The following is a 22,039-nucleotide window of genomic DNA, read 5'->3' on the forward strand; positions in this document are numbered from 1 at the left end:
TAAAAAATTAATACAATTTCTGTCTGTGTATGCGGTTGATTTTCTCCTCTTTTTGTTTCTTTTTCGTTTTGTTCTTTTTCTTTTCATGTGTGTGTATGTGTGCGTTTGTGTATAAATATGTGTACATGGCATTTTTTGAAATAGTTTTCGTTTTTTTTAACAAATTTTGTACATAATCAATGAAAATTTTCCAAAAAATGTAATTTAATTTAAAGTATACTTCTAAAAAGAAATACAAAAATTTCAATGTGTATGTGTGTGCATGTCGTTTCTAAATGTGTGTGTGTGTGTGTATGTGTTGGTGTGAGTAACAATTAGTACAAAATAATTTCACATTGAAAAGCTGCGTTTTCAATTTCCTTCATTTTCTTGCTTGCGAAAAACATATTTAAAGCTAATTTTATTTTTGCCATTCAGTCAATCAGTTGAAACTTTCGGGTTGCTAAAATATATCCATCGATACAAATGTCGACTTAACCACATAATGCGTTTCCCACTGTTTTTTTGTTTCTCATAAATTATATAGATATATATGTATATATATATATATGTATATATAAAAAATATTGTATATATGTATAATCAGAATAATTAGATTTAAGTTAATATTACCACGACAACTGCTGCGCCATCGATTCGCTTTCAATTTCAATTTAAAATTCAATTTAAATGAATTGAAAAGGTTTAAGTATTTCAATAAGTCAAATATGTGTGTGTGTGTGTTTTCAAAACTCAGTACAGTTTCAATTTCGAATTCTTTTTGTTTTTGGTTGTGGTTTCTCATGGTATTTTTTTTTGTTTTATGTTTTGTAATAAATTAAAATTGTATTTTAATGTTTTTTTTTTGTTTTTTGGGTGTTCGTGGGATGGGGAGGGGAGGGGATTGGGTTACATGGGTGGCGGGCTGCGAAAAGAAATTCAGAAAATGCTTTCAATAGAAAATTCTGCGCTGGAGAATTTAAAGCAAACTGCACTGGTTTTAATGTCCTTTTCCAAGGATCTCATTAGCTCTCTCCTTCCCTCTCTCTATTACTCCGTTTTCCTACATAAGATATATATTTTTTGTGAGATTTCTCTCCTGCGTTTTCTCCTCCGTTTTCATATATATAATACAAGTTCTCATTGCTGCCACATGATGGCAACAACGATCTATGCAACTCCTTGCACAAGTCTGTGTATGTGCTCGCTTTTGTGGCTGTGTGTGTGTGTGTGTGTGTGTAGATGTGGGTGTGAGTGTTGTGTGTGGTTGGGTGGTGCACACCGAGTGCACTGAGTGGTGGTGAGTGAGTGAGTGGTTGGTTCGCTCCCCTGCCGCAAAGGATCTGATACTGGATTGGGATCCCATCCGCCACGTGGAGCCGCTCAGCTGGAGGATCGCTGCTGGTGGTGCGGCTGCCTCTTGTGGTGGCGCCTCGATCTCCGGCACTGGGTGGAGCAGCACTCGTCGATGGCCGGAGCAGCTGCGTCCGGTTTCTCGAACAGACGCCGCTTGCTGGTCACGCGGGTCTGCTGCTGGCACGTGGAGCGGGAGCAGCGCTTGCGATCGCAGTTCACCTTGGAGTCCTGCAATTAAAACGAAAGGAGTAAATCAATTAGTTAACAAATTCATTAAAAAAACATAATGCTAGTGCCTTGCACTTGAGCCAAATCAACGAATAAGAAGGTAATTAAGACTGTTGAAACTCACCTTGCAGCGGCACTTGATGCACTTCTGCTCGCCGTGGGACATGAGGATGGGATGCCACTCCTGGCCGTTCTCGTACACCTTGTTGACCACCTTGCAGCCGCCGTTGGCCAGGACCTCCTCGGCACTGTGGCTCGGCGATCGCTGCATGGCCTGATCCTGCAGAACATTGGGGTTGTTCGGCGCCGTCTTGTGTCCATTGGAACTGCTCTGCTTGACCTCCGGACAGATCTTGCAGCATGCCTTCTTGTCTGGGCGATAGGCCAACTTCTCGCTGCACTGCAACGGCGGGCAGACGAGCCGAGGGCAGCGGATCTCGAGGGTCAGGGGATCGCAGCTGCAGGTGGTGCAGGTATCGAAGCCGTTGGGCGGCAGGAATGGATGCCAACTGGCACCGGCGGGATGGAACTGCTCGCCCAGGCGGCAGCCGCGTCGCTGTTGCAGCAAATCGGTGGCATTGGTGGCTGGCGAGGATTGCGCTGAATAGTCGGCAGCCTCCTTCTTGGGCACACAGCTGGGACAGCATTCACCCTCCCGCTGGAGCAGCTGCTCCGTGGACTTGCACTTGAGAGCCGGACACTTGATCACCTCGCAACTGGATTGGCCACGCAAACAGGCGCACATCTGACAGGAATCCTGGGCACTGCGCCACTGCTCCGATTCGTTGTAGAAGCGTCCAGAGTGGAAGCACTTGGTTTCTCCGTTCACCAAATGGTTATCGTTGTGGTCACCAGGCACGGGAACATTGTTGTCCGTGTAGACGGGGAAGCAGTGACCCGGCACCTTGGTGCTCTTCAGTTTGCCGCGCAGCAGGAGCTGTTTGGAGAGCTTGGAGTGGACTTCCAGATAGCAGACGCTCATCTCCAGCTTGATCAGTTCGGCGGATGGCATGCTGAGGAAGAAGCCTTCCAGATAAGAGCCGTTGAATTCCTCGAGCAGTTTCCTCGTTACCGGCGCTCCAATCGCCTCTATGGGCTTCTCCTCCAGATACAGCTGCAGATCCTGGGCGGGCACACCGTTGAGCGTCACCTCATAGTGCAGGTTGCACTCGTTGTCAATGGACATCCAGGCCATGCCGACGGCATGTGGATTCTGTGCATCCGAGTGCTCCTGTCGCTTCAGCAGAATGGGCTCCGCCGAGTCCCGAGCATCGGCCACTGGTCGTGGAACCAAGCGGCCACGGATCAGGCTCGTCTCGTGCTCGGTGGCCACATTCACGCCCAGTTCGCCGGCATACAGCGACTCGAGGACCTTGGGACCCAACTTCTCCACACTACCGATGGCCTGGTTAAAGTTGAAGCTCGGCGTCAGATCCTCCAGCTTGGCCTTGCGCTTGCCCTGCTCCTCAATCAGACTGATGTTCGGCCTGTCCCGGGTGTTCACGTGCTCCGTTTCGATGTTGTAGGCCAGGGATCCATCAGTGTTCAGGTAGACCCACGCCAAACCGCTGCTCTTGGTCGAAGATTCGGCACTGTGCGGCGCCAGCAGAGTCTGGAAGATCTCGCAGCTGGCTCGGGTCACGATGTGTCCCTGGATGCGCAGATGTGGATACTTTTTGGACTCCACGGTCAGCAGGAGTTTGCCACGCGACATCAGTCGAAGATTCTGTATGGAAATGGGCGACGACAGCTCCAGGACATTGATCTCAGCAGAGGGCTTGCGCACACGTGGAATCTCATCGAAGATCACCTCCTTCCGTTCCGCCAGCTCAATTTTCACACTCAGCGCGGCATCGGCGTACTCCTCGGCACCAAAGACGCCATTGAAGACCAGGGTGAGATGCATCGATGAGGCGGCACCGCTGCTGGTGGACACAATCGCTGTGCCGCCGGCTCCGGCCAGCTGGGGATCCGTTTTGCCATCGGGAAGCGGTGCCTCCAGCAGCGAACTGAACAACTCCGTCTGCAGGGCCGTGTATTTGGCCACCTTTCCGGCCAGAGCCAACTCGGCCTGCTGTTTGTTGCCCCAGAGGAGGACCACATGGAGACGATCGTCGCGCAGGATGCGCTTGTAATCACGTGGAACTCGTCGCCAGACACCGCAGATCTTGCCCGTGGCATTCTGATAGACACTGAGAGTGCCCGCCAAGGTGGTCTCCAGTTGATGCTCCTCCAGGATTACACCCGCATCATCAACGAATTGAATTGCACGCGGACGACCGATTCGCGATGAGGTGTAGAAGGAGTAGTAGAGGTTCTTCTTGTGGAACAGGAAACGGGCGGTGGCCACCACATTCTGCGGATTGTAGGTGGTGTACATGGACTTCATTTCCTCACCCTTGAGGAAATAGGAGGTGCGGCCCGTTAGCAACGCAGCGTAATCTATAAAGAGGGATCGAATGGAAAGTGGAGATAATCCAGGTGTTAGATAAATGGTTTTCCTGCTTATTAAATGTGGGAGTTTGGCGAATGGGATTACAATTTTCCGCAGGATTTGGCGAAATCTACTGGGATCTGAGTGGGTGTCCGGGGCTTTTGTACTTACGTTTCATGTTGCGCTCTTCCTCTTCATTGGGCACGGGCACATCCAAGGCTACATCCGTATCTGAAAGATGGAGGGAATACAAATAGAGAATGAGATGATGCTGGGCGATAAGGTACGACCTTAAATGGAATTTAGATAGCAACAAATGCTTCAAAGCAACCGAACCGCCAGCCATTCACCATCCATCCTTCCATCCAGCCAGCCAACCATCCATCCATCCATAATTTGTGGACACAATTCCGGCATTCAACCAAAATTCCAGTTGAATGGGTGAATGGTGAATGGCTGAATGGACGAATGCCAGGGGATCATCATGAATGGCAATGCAACCAGGTAGAGATCCCACCTCCGAACTAAGACCTTCCATTTCCACCTCTCGCTTCCACCCAGGTGGCATTCATTAATCGTGCATAAATTGAGGGCAGGTAGAAGGTAGAGTTTCTCGAACGGGAAGTCTAACCTACATCTAAGTAGGGAAGTGCTTTGTATTTGAGGATGTGCGACTCTGTGTATCTGGATTCCCGGAATCCACATGACACGCTCATTTCGCGTGACAGTGGGTGGACATATTTCCGCTGTCCCGCTGATTGACACCACCGGCAGAGTCTGCGCATAAATCACCATCATCGAATCAAAATCAACATCGGATTTGGAATCGGAATCGAAGTCCGAATCCGAATCGAAGAATCTCAGTCAGTTCGTTAGAAGTGGCAGTTCAGCGACAAAAGCTGATTAAAGATGGAGAAGCTGGGGAGGCAGACTGCGGTCTGAAGCTGAAGACTGGACCTCTGATTCTTCGCGCTGTCGATGATGCCGCATTGGCATTTCGATTATTTTATGCTGCTCCTTCTTCTTCAACTCAAATCCCCGGCCTTTAAGCCGCGAAAATAAAATAAAAAATAAGGAGAAATAAAGAAAAAGATATATACGAAAAAAAATCAAGGAAAAAGGGAATGAACTGAAAGAGAACTTCGGCCCGGCATCGCATAATGAAGGGCGACAAATCTGACACCTTGTATAGCATTTTATTGAGAGCCCCGCCGCACCAGGGTCTCTTCCTCCTCTTCCTCTTCCACATCCTCTTGGTCTTGCCCCTTGTCGTCTGCTGCTGCTGCTGCTTCTCCTCCTCGGCGGCTTCTGCAGTCCGATCTTATCGCCTGATCTTAATACGAGCCACTTCGCCAGCCAGCTAGCCATCCAGCCAGCCAGCCAGTTTTGGCTTTAGACTGGGCTTTTTTCCCTGCCCCCAACTTCTCGAATCGCTTCTCGCCTTTGCTTTTCAATTTGTGGCTCTACATTCTTGGGGCTTATTGGTGGTGTCTTCTCCACGGCGTCGCAGGCATCTCTGCCCTTGAATCGCGCTTGCAGATGAATGAAATTTTCGTTCTTTTTTTTTCCATTTCGTAGGTCTTTGCTGTAAGCCAAGATAAATGAGTTTTGGTGCGCACAAAGACGACGACACGTCGAGCAGTGCGCAATGGATGGGGTTACCCCTTGAGCAGACAAACGAACTGGCGGACAAACGGACACGCGGACAGAGGGACAGCGGGACAGATGTAGGGGGGCATGAGCCGACAAAGCCGCGACCGAAAGACAAACGACACCTCGGCATTGACTCAACGCTTTGGTATGTGGGGCCGGCCCCAAAAGAATCTCGGCGGCAGCTCATTAACAAAACTGAAGAATTGGAATGGGGTAAACAAAAAACCAAAAACCGAAAAAAAATTTATATAAGAAACAGAAAATAGAATCATTTGAAAGTGTTTCCCAAATGTGCGGCATTTGGAGATATACGGTTTCCACGGAAATCCCGAGCACGTGAGAATGATTTGATAAATCAGTCTCGAATTTCATGTCATATTACCAGGTGCGGGATCAACACCATGAGCACTCATAAAATGGACCAGTGGAGTGGGTGATGTGCCAGGAATTATGCTGAACAGTTATTGCACGAATTAAATAGTAAAAATGGTAAGAGATGGGCAACGAAGATCACAGGTTCTGGTCAGTTTTGTGGGGGGAAACCATTAGGAAATCATCAAGTTCATTATAAGCGATACCCAACTCTTTCGCCCCTCGTCCGCCGCTCGAGAAGTATAAAATCCCATTATAATCTCCGGTTTAGATCATTCGATTCAGATAGGTTTTCGGAACCCAAACCGACGACGCCTTGTTAGCTCTATTTCTCGGCCTTATCGCGATCCACAATCTTCGCTCGGACAACGAAAATTCAAAGGCCGGAGAGTGGGAATATAATAGACAGTTCCGTTCGCCGCTGCCGATGCAGAGCCGATAAAGATACAGATACAGATACGGTACAGATACAGATAAAGATAAAGTTGAGGATTTTATTGTTTCGATGGCGCACCTCACGCCCGGCCATAAAAATGAATTTGGCCCGCCGATCCTTTTGTGGCACAACAAAGTTGCTGCTGTTGCTGGGCTGGGAGTTGGGATCGCCATCTTCGATCTGGATTCCGATCTTCGGATCTTTGAATCTTGCCATCTGTGTGGACATGGGTGAGGGCAAAGGGATGGACCGACCACGACCACAAAAGATGTCATCAAGTTGAATTGTCAACTCTGGCGACTCCGCCTAATGGGATCGATTCGATTCGATGCGAGTGGATGGAATCGAGAAGCATTAACTTTTATTGTCTACCTGGGGATATGGCCCCGATCGGCCATCTCTTTCCACATTTCTCTCAATCGGGGACCGCCCGCCGTTTGTGGCGGCAAATGAGATAATTTAATAAGCGTTAAAATGCCCGAGTTATGTCATTATAAAAATGAACGAACAAAAAATGCCAGGCATAAATTAATGCCGCTTGCTTTTCGCGGTCAGATCGCGGCATCTTGGGGGATTCCGAGGAGCAGGAGGAGCTGGCGGAGTTGGCGGGGCGCAAGGAGCAGAGCCAAAAGATTTGAGCCCAAAAATGGACATTTAACGAAGGTAGGCAATTGTTGATGTTGATTATATGGCCATGTCATGAGCTTCAAGCTCCAGGCATCGGCTCTTCGGGCCTGACAACTTGCCCAGGACGAGCAGCAGCTACAGTGAAGCTTCGCGCTCACAAACGCTCATTTGAATGTGAGGTTTTAGTTTTCAATTTCGGTTTCATGCAACCAAGAAGATATTTCTAATGTTTTCTAAACGCAACTCAGCTCGGTTTGCAGACTGAACGTGATTTTTAAGTGGCCAAAATAGTTGCTTGGATTTACTCTACATTTCTATGACCAATTTTTTTTTTTGAGTGCATCTATAATATGCGGAGTATGGGGCAAAAAACCAAGTTAGGCAAAAAATAACTTTGGAAGCGATCGTTGCGAGCCAGGCTGCTGTACTCGCATTGTTGCTGCTGTTGTTGCCGCAAAATATTTGTACAATAGCCCAGGCCATACTAGATGGCTAGATGGCTAGCTGGCTAGCTAGTGGCTAGATGCTAGATGCTGCTGGATAGATGGCTGACTAGTCAGCCGGTGACTGCGTGAGAGCCAAAGCGTCTCGCTGGAAAAGCCGCGCCCGTGCCTTCTAACTATTTATGGCAAACGAGTTGCGTTGGGAGTTTTCTTTTTGGAAGCGGTGCAAAGCAAAAAAAAAAAATATAGCAAAAAAAAACCAACAAATTGCTAAGTAAAGTAAAGGAAAAACGAGAAAAGAAAAGCCATGAGCTGCGTTGGAAAAGTGAAATTGTTTTCGGGTTGGAAGGTCCGCGGGTCAACGGCTCTTTGCATAAGCCAAATGAAAAATTGCCGCAAAACGGAAACTAATGATGTGATGCAGCGACCGCCTTAACCCCACAACCGCACCGCCGTGCCGCATTCCGCCCGCCCACCGCCCCGGCCCCGTCTCTTAACCCCATTCCCGTTCGGTGGCAACCAGTTTGCCCCATGCCACACAGCAACTTCCAGTAAACCAGCAACTGGCAACCGGCAACTAGCAACTGGCAACAAGGCAGCAGCAACATGCAACATGCAGCATGCAGCAGCAGCAGCAGCAGCAGCAACTGGAATTCAGACAGCACTCGCCTGATTATGTGAAAAATGTCACCGAGAAAATAGCCACAGAGTTCGTCACATTGCCTCGAAATAATAAAAAAAAAAACCTAACCATTTTGATTTTCAATTCAGGCGTTAAATTGGCCAAATCACTGCGAACATAAATTATGCAGAGCACACGGCTAACAATCGTGCCGAAGAAAATGGCGAAGGAAAGCGATTGTTGTTCAGGTTGTGAGTCTTTCGGTTCTTTTGGTTCTTTCAGTTGTTCAGTTTTCGACTTTATAACTTATCCCGGTAATTGGTCTATTAAGGCGTTGCGAATGCGGCACGTGCGCCCCCAATGGGACCCCTTCAAAGTGCTCGAATAAATACTTGAAATACATTGTACCGCCCGGCGGATCCGCCACGATAATATTATAAACCCAGAAACAAGAACAGCAATAGCAACAACTTCAGGCGCCGTTCGGGCGATATAAAATAGATTGAAAATAAAATAAAAAAAATAAAAAAACAAAGCGAGCGAACTACACGAAAAAAGCATGGCACGCAAATAAGTAAATGCAAAAGTCAACGAAATAAAAAATTAAAAAAAAAATTAAATAAATAAAAAGAACAAGAATGTGGCCATTATCCGAAGTAGTGGACCAAGGAATAGGAATCCGATTTGGATTCGGAATAGGAATAGCAATGGGAATCATCGGCGGCGACAGACATAAAAACGAAATATAAATTGCGTAGCGCTGACCTTCATTTCGGGCCAAGTAATTTTTCATAAACAATTTACGCGTTTCATATATATATATATATATATATATATGAATATATGCGAGTATATATGGCGGCTATATAGAGAGGTGTTTGGGGGCATCACAACATCTTGTTTTGTGTGGCAGCTGCCGTGGACGCTACGCATAATTATTCATGGGGCAAACAGATATAGCGGCGATCTATATGACCGATCTATCTGCTCAGATGTGAGCTAATCCCGATTTATGTTATCAAACAGAACGTTCGTTGTCGTTGTCAAAATATTGAAACATTAGCTGCGAAATGGCTATATATCTGTATATCTAGTCAGATCTCGTAGGGATATATAGCTACTGTATTGTTGCTTGCATTTGTTGGTATCGATGTGGAATGGATATGTTATAGACTTACCGTTTCGATCGCCGGGACAGGTCTTGCAGCATTTTCCGGGCAGCGAGATGGGATCATCGCATTTGGCCGGTGGACACTCGTTTTTGATATTGCGACACTGGACGCGTGCAACGATGCGCCGCTTCTTGGGTATCTGAAATTAAAAAATAAAAAACATAATGAGATGGGAGCGATGCTAAAAAATAAAAAATATAACAACTAATTGGCATTAGTGGTGCAGATTCCCAGGCCTGTCAGCTGCCACACTGATTTATGCGAATCTGGTCTAAATCGCAGCCGAATCAAGCTAAGATCTCCACCAAAATCGAAAATATTGTAGATATAGCCTTTTTTTATAATTATATTTTTATGAATTCGCCAGCGCTCTTTGCTGGCTGTTGCTGTTTTTTTTTTTTGATGTTCCCCCATCGCTTTTCAGTTTTCAGTGTTTTTTGTGTTTTGTTTTTATTATTAATTTTTATTAGTCGCCAGTGCTGCTGCTTCTGCTGCTGATGATGATGTAGCCGCCGTGCTTAAAGTTCAACAGCAGCAACATGTTTTAAATAATTTTATGATGTGCTCATTTGCGATGCTTGCAGCCAACATAAATTATAATTAATTAATTTCAAAGCTGACTTTTATGCAATGCACATTAAAAAGTTAACCAAAGACGAAACACATTTCGATTTGCCAGTATATGCGCACTGGAGAAATCGCAGCTTGCGAGCAGACCATTTATCCATATAGTACATATCTGCATATATTATATATATATATATAGTAGTATATATATATATCTGGCCCGTCTGGTCCATCGCAGACTAGCAACAACAAGTCACGCCCGCCCGGTGGCGTCAATTAATTTTCGTCTTCCGACCACGAATACGCATCTGTATCTGTATCTGTATCTGTATCTGTATCTATATATCTATATCTATGTGGGACCTCATGTTTTTTACCCGGCGAGGACACGAGTGTGACATTTTTATGTGTCGCTTGGGAAAATTGCCCAGTATTGCCCTCGTTCCCCCTTTTTTTTTTCTTGGTAGTGCAACATTTTGTTCGGCATTTTTGCGTAATTCAATCGAACATCCACGAAAATGGTGAATTTGTTTTGTATTTGGCTGCGATTCGTAACAGATCGCGTAAAGAGCTCTAAAATCGATATTAATCATGCGTGGAAATGCCATAAATTAGGCGAGCAACACAATCATTTTCATTTCGCATTTTTAGTGCCACTTTTCCCAGCGATTTTCCGCAGCTTGTAGCGAATGTCGACGATCATTAGTCAATTTTCTCAGCAAGATCACACGGCATTTCAATTTTCATTTTCCAAACTGTTTTTAAGCACTACTTAATATAAAGAATATATGCTAATATTTAATGAACTCTTCACTTACCGCCACACATTCACACTTGATGCAGTACATAACTCCGAAGGGTGGACCCAAATCCGCATACCAGGTGGATCCCAATTCGCGCAAAACTTTGCCAAACTGGCATTCGGTGACTGAAAAAAATAAGCAAAAAATAAATATCTCATTCCGTTCGGTTTCCTCAATTGCCATTTAAGATCTATGGGATTGTACGTATCTATATGTTTACTATTTTTTCAGGTTGCTGGCGCCAGTGCAATTGCAATTGCAATTGACTCTATATAGATTTGTAAGCGAGTCTACATATATGAACAGCCGATGCCTATTTATCATCAGCCGGCGATGATGCAAAGCGGTTCCACTAATTATAAAATTCTAATGACAGACGCCCACAAAGAGGATGAATTCCAATGGCGGAATTGCCAATCGATCAGCAACTAATTAACTTCAATCGAGCTCCTCGCAGCTGGAAGCCCATCCTCGTACACATTTGGTTTTCGGTTCAGGTTTTCCATGCCGCTTCCTTGCGTTACCCAGATACTCAGATACTAAGATACAGATACAAAGATACAAAGATCCAATTCGGGTGGGCAGACCGATGCAATCAGAATTGCAGAACGTTTTCAGCCAAAAGCGGCGAATTGAAAAAAAAAAAGACTGGCGCCACATTCGCTGAGAGGCGTTGAGTCGCTTCCGGCAGCGTTTTCAATTACAAATGCAAGGCAATACACTGAGAAATATTTCAGGCTGTTTACTATGGGAAAAAAAGCTGTTTAGGGAAGCAAAAGTACTAAGAGATAACTCGTTTTATAAACTATGCTATTTTTAAGTTATATATCATTTTAAATATTTTAATAATAAAACTAACATCGAATTAATTGCAGTGTAGCTAAGTGGATTAAGAAGAAGCGGCTTCTCTCTCTCTGGGGCGCCAACAAGTGTCAAATTGTGGGATTAGATCGAAGAAATAGTGAAAAATACGACCACGAGGAGCTTCATCAGCATCCATCCACTTTGATAGTCTCAATTTCATTAGCAAACATTTTTGGGATTACGTTTTTTATTTATTTTTTTTTTTTTGTTAATTGGCTGCGTGCGAGCGGCAAAACTTTGCACAAAATGCCACAAATCGTATGCAAATCGAAAACGCGACGCGTTATATTATTAATATATGTACCTTCGCCGGTGTCGCAGCAAAATTATGCTAAAACTTTTGGCGCCACTCATAAAAAATGTAAACGAAACAAAAGGAAAAAGCCGCCGATAAAAAATAAAAAACGCCACAAACGAACCAAAATCGGTAACTTTCGTAGTCGCATGGCAATGAGTTTTTGGTGTGTGTGGAAAATTAATTAAATTAAAACAAAAGGTCGCGACAGAAACGCGCCAAAGTCGCGCTGAAAACGCGCCGAAAACGCTAACATATTAAAATGTATTTTTACGAACTTTGCAAGTTAATTGGTTTTTTTTTTAGGTTTTGCAATTGCATAGCAAACGAAATGGAATATTTTTTAAGTATATCTATATCAATTATAAATTTAAGTTGCCTATTTCTCTGTGTGTATTCATTCACCGCCGCTTGACCTTGACACCTGCTGCTGCCCTGATAATCGGCCAGCTCCTTTGGCTTTTTCGCATTTGCTCGCCAAAAGAGTAGTAAAAACTAAATAGACAGCGAAGAAAATGGGGGAGCGACAATAAACTAATTAGCCAAATACACGTGATAGCTGGGGTATCTTTTATTTTTGTTTTTGCTGCACCACCCGAACCACCTGAGCCACCTGAACCACCTGAACCACCTGAACCACTGAGAGTAGCTAAGCGAAGAAGCAGCGTAACCGAAAAGCGGCGAAAAACCACCGAATCTGGCGAGGGCGCCATGGCGTATACGTGATAAGTGGCGCTAACGACGCGCGACGTTTATCAATTTTGTTGTAGTTGTTGCTGCCCCTTGTCATTGGCGCCAGTTTTATTTGCGTGCGAAACAATTTAAATACAACAAGAACGCATCGGCGAATCAATGAAAATAAGCAACGAGCGCAATAGATTTATAATTATAGTATAGGTTTAAGTATAGCATATAGCAGGCGATAATCCCGAGGCAAATCCATTAATCGAACTGCAAGTCTTGATCTCGCCCCGTCGCACATTTCACAGAAAGTTTCTCGCATAACAATCAAATTAATTAAATCGAAATTTCATTTAATTGTGAGCAAACAAATTCGAACTTGAGCTACCCGCGATATGATAAGTGGCTAACAAAAAAAGAGGGCCAAACAAATAGGGCCCAAATGACAATTGGGCCTAAGAAAATTGTGATTACGACTGTTTGTGGATCAAACAGCGTAATTGGTAAAAAGTGGAAAAGTTGGCCCAATCTTTTGTGGGTCCATCTTTGGCGCTATCTCGCTCTACTGACTGACACTCCACTTCCTGTTTTTTTTTTCGACTCAGCTGTTGTTTTTGCCATTTGCCAATATGGCCATTGTGTGTGTGTGTTGCCACAATTTGTCTAGACATTTGATGTATGACCGCGAAATAATAACAAAAAAAAAATAAATAGAAAAAAATATAAAAAAAATAAATAGAAAAAAATATAAAAAAAATATAAAAAAAATATAAAAAAAATATAAAAAAAATATTTAAAAAAAATAAAAAAAATATAAAAATATTGCCCAATTTCTGTTTTTGTGCAAAATTGAGCTACTTGTTTGTTTGCCCATGCACTTAACAGCCAAACGAATTCGATTTTCGGCTATGGACGAATTAATTTCCGATCGTTTCCATTTGATTGACAAGCTGATTGGGAATAACATCGAAATTTTCGTGCCATATATACCATATATCCGTGTAAATATTCTGTGCAAAAATGTTTGCAAAATTGCAGCGTGGGCGAAACAACAAACAGCAGCACGAGCATTCCACAAGCTTTATTTTTAAGTTTGATTTAAGGCGAAATGTCTAGAAATAAATTTTCATACTTGTACTCGCTCCTCGCCACGTCTGTCCACGCAATTATTGCCCATTTTCTCGCAGTGCAATGCACTCACAGCGAGATGTGCAACAAATTATGCTGCACGAACGGCAAAGAGGCAACGCAACTCGAAAGTTTGTGGCATACGAGTCATTAGCAAACAAATGTTAAAAATACTAAAGACATTCTCGCTGGCAGCACTTGCAGTTGCCAGGCGACAATACATTTGGTAACAAATTCAAATTGGTAAGAAATGAAGAGTGGAAAATATAGCAGCTACTAAGTTATATGCTGTTGCAACCCTAATTATCTTAATTAATTAATTAAACATATACTATAATTGTAGCTTCCTTTTTTGACCAATTTGTGTGGTGCGCCATTGCATCTTGCGGCATTAAGACAACAAACTAATGGCTCTGCAATGTGCTAATTACAGTCGAAAGAAAACAGGACCTTCGAAAATGGCCTACCAATGCAAGGGGGCGTGGCTGTGAGGGGGCAGTTGTGCAGTCGCCTTTTTGGTGGCCAAAAGGAAAGTGGACCATAAGATTTTCGCCTGTTGCCAAATGCGTTGCAGTCGACGCCGCTGACTCACATGACGCAGAACCAGCGGCGTCGAATTGTCGGCTATTTTTTGTAGACACACACACACATCTGAATATATATATATATACATATGTATGCCTTATGTACATATAGCTGGGTATATACAGGGACAGAGCGAAGTGCCTTTGAACATTTTGGCGCTCGTACGCGCTTTTAATTGAGTTAAAAGATCAGCACAGATCGGTGCATATAGCTTTTGGCGCGATATATAGACCAGGCCGAATCTGTTTTCATTTATCTATAGCACGCATATATGTATGTTTGTTGCTACACATATGTATATTTATTTATTTATCTGCTACCAACCCCCCCCCCCACGCTATTTTCTGCTCTTGTTTAATGTTATTTTTATTTTGCGCCTTAATTAATTGTGGCAAAATAATTAGCGCAAATGTTAAAGCTCAACGCTGGCCATCATAAAATTCAATGAAAAGCGGCCAGCACAAGTAAATGTTGATATAATTTTCGCTTTTTCTTTTGGCAGGGAAAAGGATGTGGTTTTTGGAAAACTGATGATTGCGTCTTTCAAGCTCTTCAAATTTGACAGCTACGAGTGTTGAACTGTCAATCAGTCCATTGGTCAATCAATCAATCAATCAGTCGGTCGGTCGGTATGATTGGAATGAGTTAGAGGCGGCGAACAACAAAAACGGGGCGATAAAACTAAATGAAATATTTGTTCAAATGGTTCGCCAGCGCAACTTGTTTGTTTTATAAGCAATTAAATTATTTAAGTGCTAAGCAAACAGAGTCAAAACGCTCTCTCTTTTTTTGAATTTTTTTTTTCTTTTTTTTGGGGACACGCCAGTTCTAATGAAGATTTCTAATGGTTGATTAAGTGCGTCGCTCGCAGACGATGCACTGCGAGAAACGAGGGTGCGCTTATGAGATTTGCTTAGGTTTATAGACACTTTGATATTTGGAAGCTAGAATAATGAGGAAAGTTTGTAGTCATAGGTATTGTTTAATGGACACACATATATGCCAAACTGCAGCTCATTTTTCCCAAGTGTAGTCCGAGTGGGTGGGGCAGGGGGGTGGGGGCGTCATTGCTTGTGGTCGCTGATAATTTATGACAGCCGCCGAGAGAGAGAAAGAGAGAGGGCAAACAAACATCGTATGGCGGTGGCAACAAAGCAAACAATAACAAAACCAAACCGATGGGCAAACATGACCATCACACAACACCCCCCTACCCCAACCACCCAGGTGTGACACCCACCCACCGCCACACACCCCCCACACCACCGATTGCTCCAAGGGAAGGAGGGAAAACAAAGTTCAAAAGTGAAAAAGCCGCTGCGAAACGCCCCAAAAAGCCATAAGATCAAAAAAAAAGGGGGGCTCGTTCAGTTCTTGTGCTTGCTACGGTTTCTCCTCTCTCTTTTCTTTTCTTTTCTTTTCTTTTCACTTGCGTTTCTTCTGGCTTTGCAGCCAAGATTTGCTAACACAAAAAAGCGAGAGACCGAAATCAAAGAAAGAAAGCATTTTTCCCTACGCTGCATTTTGGCTTATGTAAAGGAAGGGCATTTCGTTGGATAAGCGAAAGAAGTCGCAGCCATTCAATAATTCAGAGTTAACTGCATGGGTGAGCCAAGCTGTCTTGGCAATTAAATTGGTATAATCCCCGATAAACTCATTTTCGGACTGGGCCATAAATCGCTGGATCTTAAAGTCTATGGGATATGACTGCAATTCGGTTGCCGTCGGTGAATACGAAACGATCTATGGATCGTTTATGTACGACATACATGCATACATAGTATCTGTGTTGCAGCTTATGTACATATGTATGTACATTTGTATCTTCCTATTTTTCCGCTTTTGTTGCGTGCGAGTTTGTTTGCTTTTCTGCCTTCTTTTTTTGTTCTTTTCTCAACTTTTTGCTATTTTGGAACTGGCGGCAAGCAACAACAACAACAATGAGGACCCGTCCTGGCCGTAAACATTTTCAATGACTATTTTTATTTTTGGTTTTAGTTTTTGCATTTTTCATACAAACCCCTCGCCGCACCCCGCCACCATGGACATATAACATATACGTATATTGCACATACGTATGTACGCGAGTATACCCCACTGCCATTCGTGTTCGTGTTCGCCTTCCTTCCCATTTACAAACCAAATCACGCGACTGCGACTTGCCCCGCACAGATGTCTAAACCAACAACAGCTACACCAACAACTACAACAACTACACCAACAAGTACAACAACAACCGAATAGGTTGGCGGTGTTCGTTGTTGCTGTTCTTGTTGCTAGCTAATTTTAAATGCGCTGATAAGTTGCACAAATATGCTGAGGATGTATTCTTTTTTATTTTATTTGTATTTTAAATTTACTTTATTTTTATTTCTGTATTTCGTACTTTTTTTGGGGTTGCAATGAATGGGCAGCAAGCAACAAGAACAACAACAACAACAACCGGCAAAAACGCGTCACGCGACACGCGATTTGCGGGCGATTTTTGGGTTTTCTTCTTGTTTTGGTGGGCGTTTTCAGCGCAAAGATCGAAAAACGGCAAAAAAAAAAGACATAAAATCGAATGAGAACTAGATGCTAACCAAAAGATTTGCCCCATGTGCGACTATTAAAGGGTAGATTTAATTGTCGAGCTATGCAATTGCATGCCCAATTGCGAATGGTTCGGTTTGGCGGCAAAAATTGCCAGCAATTTTCATACGAAATATTTAGTGTTGGCCAAAAAATTTCGATTCGAATAATATGCAGCCTACTCATTATATTTTTTTGCCTTGGCCATTGAAATGCTCATCAAAGGGGTTGCGATGCACATCTATGAGATATTTTGACTATATATATGAGGTTTTTGTGTTTCAATTGAATGCATTTTAGGTCTGTTTTTGGGTAACCCATGTATATATTTGAGTTGTTGAAAAAGTCAACAATGTTGTTGATGAATTCAAAGCGAGATGTTCGAGTGTTGTTGATTTCTTGTTTTTAATCAACAATGCTGTTGCTTATTTGTGGAGGTTTTTTCAGTTGATTCGCCATTCTTGTTGAACCATTGAATTTAATTTCCCAATCCCCCCACAATTCCCCATCATAAAATACCCACAGAAAAATCGCAAATTGATGCTCGGCCACTGATAGAACCTTCAGTGCGCTTCTCAGAGTCCGCCTATCAGCGATCCGCAATTTAGATGATGCGTGCGAATGCATCTCTCATTTAGAGAAAGACCCGAGATAAGGTGGTTCCTTTGAGATGGGGCTTTTTTAGGATATGGGGGGGGGGGGGGATGTGGCGCTGATTGCGCCTTGATAATTAATGCATGGCAAGAATGCGGCATGTGCTAATGAAAGGCATGGCAAATGCCACTGCCACTGAGAGATGCAGATGGATGGCGCCCGTAAAAAAAGAAGGAGCCCAGCGCAAATCTGTTATTAGCTGTCAACTTTTCAACATACGTCCGTCTCTTTCTCGGCTAAGGCTATGCCTATCTCTTTTTTTAGGTTTCCTGTCATTTATTTCTATATCTTCGTTGCTTTTTTTTTTTTTTTGCTGGCTCAATCAAAATGCAACTTCATTCATTGGAACGGAAACGGCGTGGAGCCTACGGATTCGATTCAATGAGATCGTATCGTATCTATTTTGCCTACGCTCTTGGCCAAATTAATTTACGCCAGACACATAGGCTGATTTGCCTTTTTTTCTGTGTTTTCTTGGTTGGTTGGTTATTTTTTGTTTTTCCTATGAGTTGGCTTTTTTCGGGGTGGGCGAAGCGGAGTTTTCTGCAATTTGACACCTTGTGGGCATTAAGTGCTTCCTCTGCCCACACGCTGCGGCGACGCGTCTGTGTGGCAAATGCAACAAATTGGTTGCATTTCGCCTGGCACCGTTGCCTCCTCGTGGCGGCTTGGTATTGGGGGATAGGGGGATCGGGATCGGGCATAAGAGGGATTGATGCCATCGCAGCCATTGGAGGCACCTCCGGACCGGGCCAAGTCCCCCTCTTTGGCCAGCTGACATGCGACTGACAACGACGACGGTGGCTCATTTCGGGTGGCTGTCGCAGACGGCCCCAAACAAACGTCAGACAGTCTTTGGTTTTGGCTATGGCTTTGACTCCCCCCTTGGAACACGCCCCTGGATCGCTCTTTCTTAAAGTGTTTCGTGCCGACCCCACCATTTGGCTACCCTGGCTTAAAGTCCAATGAAAGTGGCCATAGATCTCTCAAAATAAAATCAGCAAGCTCTATAATTAATAATCGATTGTTAATTAATCGAAATATCGAAGTATCTAACTAGAAATGGTATTGCTTTTGAAGTTTGGTGCCCACTGAATACTGAAATGTATCTGAGCGTTAGTGTATCTGAAGCTTCGGTTTTGGCCATGCAGCTCCCGCTTCTTCCATCTTCTTCGCGTTTCGTTTCGTTTTCCGCCGCTGATCATGATATGTTTGCCGAGATCCCAAAACGAAACGAAACGAAATGAACGGAACGATTTTTTTGCCGTTGCCGGCGGCTTGTTGTAGGCACATCCACCACATCTTGATCTTTTTTTTTTCGTTGCCTTTTTTCGGATTTTTTGTCGGTCGCTTTTTTCGTTTTTTTCCGTTTTTTTCGCTTTTTGCCTGGCTGTGTGAGTGTTGTGTTTTTACACGCATTCATTAAAAATAAGTTAACAACTTTTTAACACCTAACTGGGCGGCAGACAGTTGAATAAATGAATTATGCTGACGAATGGCGGCACCGTGGGTAGCTGATGGGAATGGTATATGTATGGTTGGATATGGATGGAGCACGGTGGATGGAGCACGGTAGATGGTGGATGGCGAAGGGGTCGGTCAGCTTGTTAATCAGTTAAATTAAATGCGAAATGAACAAAACGAATTGGCTGGTAGTTAGCTGGCTCTGTCTGCGTGGTCTTTGACGTTTGATTAGCCACCAGTTGGGTTCCGAATCCAAAACCAAAAAAAAAAACATAATAATAATACGAAAAAAAAGCTAGTGGTGGTTGGGGGGAATGGGGGAAAAACAGCGAACGCCCAAAAAAGAACTGTTTTGGCGTAGTTGTTGCTACTCTGCCCCGTGCGTTGGCTTTTCATTCATTCATTCTTTAAAAATAAAAACGAGAGACGACTACGACGGCGGATAAGTGTGTCTGGTGGTGGTTGGGGTCTGGGGGCTCGCGGCCATATAACGACTAAATTATGCTAAGACTTTGTATAAACAGAGATCTCGGGTAGTGGGTGCCGAATTGGGTAGGATGCAAGCCAAGTTGCGCGTGGGCGTCAAAGTGTGCCATCTACGATTGCCCACGATCGTGGCCCGAACCAATTACCGTGCTTAACTCATTTCGCCGTTTCTGCATTATGAAAACGACCAACGATTTGGGCGAAACTTTGATGAACGTCAGCGGAGATTGCAAGATGAGGCTCGCAAAAGAGTGTTTCCAACTAGCTGGCTTAGTTTACGAGTTATCTTAGTGGGTTGTGAATGTCTAGCTATAGATCTGCCCGATTAACTTTAAGATTTGCAGTATGCCTGTTGCATATTCGCTATTCGTTCCGGTTCCGGCACAAATCCCGGGATCTACGGCGCGAATCAACTAAGCCCTAACATAACCTGTTAATCATCAATACTACTCGCGCTGCATTTTGTGTGTAAGCCGAGTAACGTTTCAAAGTCGCTGCAGCGTAAACCGCAATCTGTTTTTAATTGAAAATGCAACAACGGCAGCGAACCAAGAAAGAAATAGTGGAAAAAAAGGAAAAAAAAACTGCAACTTGGGAACATAATAGTATGCAATATGCACATGCATATTATATATGCATATATAATATATTGGTATGTGTGTGTAGGGAGTATTGGGGGGCCAAACAGGAAATGCAGCTAATCAAGCGTGTGAGTTGCAACAAATTGCAATTGGGTGCCGCTTTATGGTCCCTGGTCCATACCCAATGGTCTATATAGGCATCCATTTGGTTATACCCATATCTTTTTGGTAAGCGGCTTACGGACGCCGACGCGTCTGCGCAGCGCAGTGCAGGCAGCGAGCGGAAGGGAATTCCCGCTTTCCGGATTAAAACTGGGTACAATAATAAAAAAGAAAAGGGAGTGTGGGCTATGCTGTGCCGTCGGGAATATCCCATGTCCCGAAAACCCTGGCGGGATTAGAGGTGCGAGCAGGTCCCGCCTCGGCACCGGCTGGAATTCTACCTGCGATTACGGGGATTTCCCCGCACCATACACGGCCATATAGCCATATAGACGACACGGCGTATGCGCAATGGCATTGGCAACTTATGCAATCGCAGCGGAGGTAGAAATGTCGAAAGCAACAGGCTAACTTAACTAAAGATTTTAACTAGTTTTAAATTTGTTCGATTGAAAGTAGATTAAGCACTGATAAATAAATTAGTGATCCTAACTCAAAATATGCGTTTATAACCCATTAAAAACTCTGCTGCTGATTTGGAATATTATAACTAGTGATTGCCCCGCCTTTGATAAACAGAATCCCAAACTATTTGAGCAACCCGGCGCTGTTTCTGTTTGCCCACCGGCTAATGGGTGCTGGTGACATATGATACGATAGAGATATGGTAGTTGGGAATAGTTGGAGGTGACTTACCCGCAGGTCGGTTGGACCGCCTGCCCGTGTCGGACTCCTCGAACATGAGCGGCGCATGCCGGCGGCCCTCCGTCACGCCCGCCAAGCAGACGATCAGCAGTCCGGCGATGATGAGCAGGTGGCTCAGTTGGCTCAGGTGGCGCAGGATGGGGGCTTGTTCTCTGTGGCTGGTTCTGTTCGCTTGGGGCTCCAGTGGCGCGTCCTCGCTGTGGCAGCAGCTCCTTTCCAGGAGCGGCACTGTGCCGGTGGCCGTGGCCCATTCGATGGCGTTCGATTTCCTCAGCTTGTTGGCCATGTTTATGTGTTTTTTTGTTATTACTGATATGTATGTGTATATGATTTGATTTGATTGGATTTGATTTGATTGGATTTGATTTGATTTGATTGGATTTGTAGTATGTATTTTGAACGACCGGCTTGTAAAAAGCACGTTTCACAGTATGAACAACAACAAAAAATATATAAAAACAAAGGTCGCCACGCACACACTGGCGCACACACAATGGATATAGATATATCAGGTGTATAGATATAGTATAGAACCGATTCTATACCCGATTCTTGTACTTCTCTTGCAGATTAGATAACACACGCGAGTTTCGCGCGCCGATTTATTGGATTTATTCTATTTGCCTGTTTGTATTCCTCATTTATATTCTTTTTTTTATACTATTTGATTCGCTGTTTTTGTTTTGTATTTTGTGTTTTGGTTACAGTTTTTATTTGGCGGCTGCATAAATTTGCGCCTTTCGTTTTCAGTTTCGAGACTTAGTTTTCCTTAGTTAGGATATACAGTTATGGTTTAGCACTAGTGCGTTGCTTGCTGTGGAAAATAGAGTCGATCTCGGATGAGGGATTACGACAACGCGACTTTTTTTGGCGTTTCGCTATATGCGTTCTGCGTTCTCGGCGACTTTTTATCTACTAGATAGCTGGCGGTGCGAGCCGCCGTGTATATGGCGACCGGATCGGGAGTGTGCGGTTTGAATTTGATTTTGTATCGGATCGGATCGGATCGTATCGGATCGTATCGTATCGTATCGTATCTCTCTAAATGCCGAACCCAAAAAGCCGAACGACCGATGTGCAATCCCACGCAATTCAAGAGCGACTGAACCTGAACGACTGAATCCGCTCCGTGTTTATAAAGTTGCCAGGCGGCGGCAACATGCAGCGGCAA

At 44.1% G+C, this 22,039-nt stretch overlaps 1 protein-coding gene across 1 annotated transcript; it reads right to left on the reverse strand.

Moving 5' to 3' along the window:
- Positions 1-258: 258 nt before the first annotated feature.
- On the reverse strand, positions 259-21,986 carry LOC6619941 (dorsal-ventral patterning protein Sog). The gene is made up of 6 exons (XM_002044117.2): positions 20,860-21,986; positions 10,708-10,817; positions 9,329-9,461; positions 4,169-4,228; positions 1,688-4,005; positions 259-1,563 (listed from the first exon to the last, which is right to left on the reverse strand). The coding sequence occupies exons 1-6, from the start codon at positions 21,152-21,154 to the stop codon at positions 1,363-1,365; spliced, it is 3,117 nt and encodes a 1,038-aa protein (XP_002044153.1). The 5' UTR covers positions 21,155-21,986; the 3' UTR covers positions 259-1,362.
- Positions 21,987-22,039: the final 53 nt, after the last annotated feature.

Source organism: Drosophila sechellia, chromosome X (assembly GCF_004382195.2).
Source record: "Drosophila sechellia strain sech25 chromosome X, ASM438219v1, whole genome shotgun sequence".
NCBI lineage: Eukaryota > Metazoa > Arthropoda > Insecta > Diptera > Drosophilidae > Drosophila > Drosophila sechellia.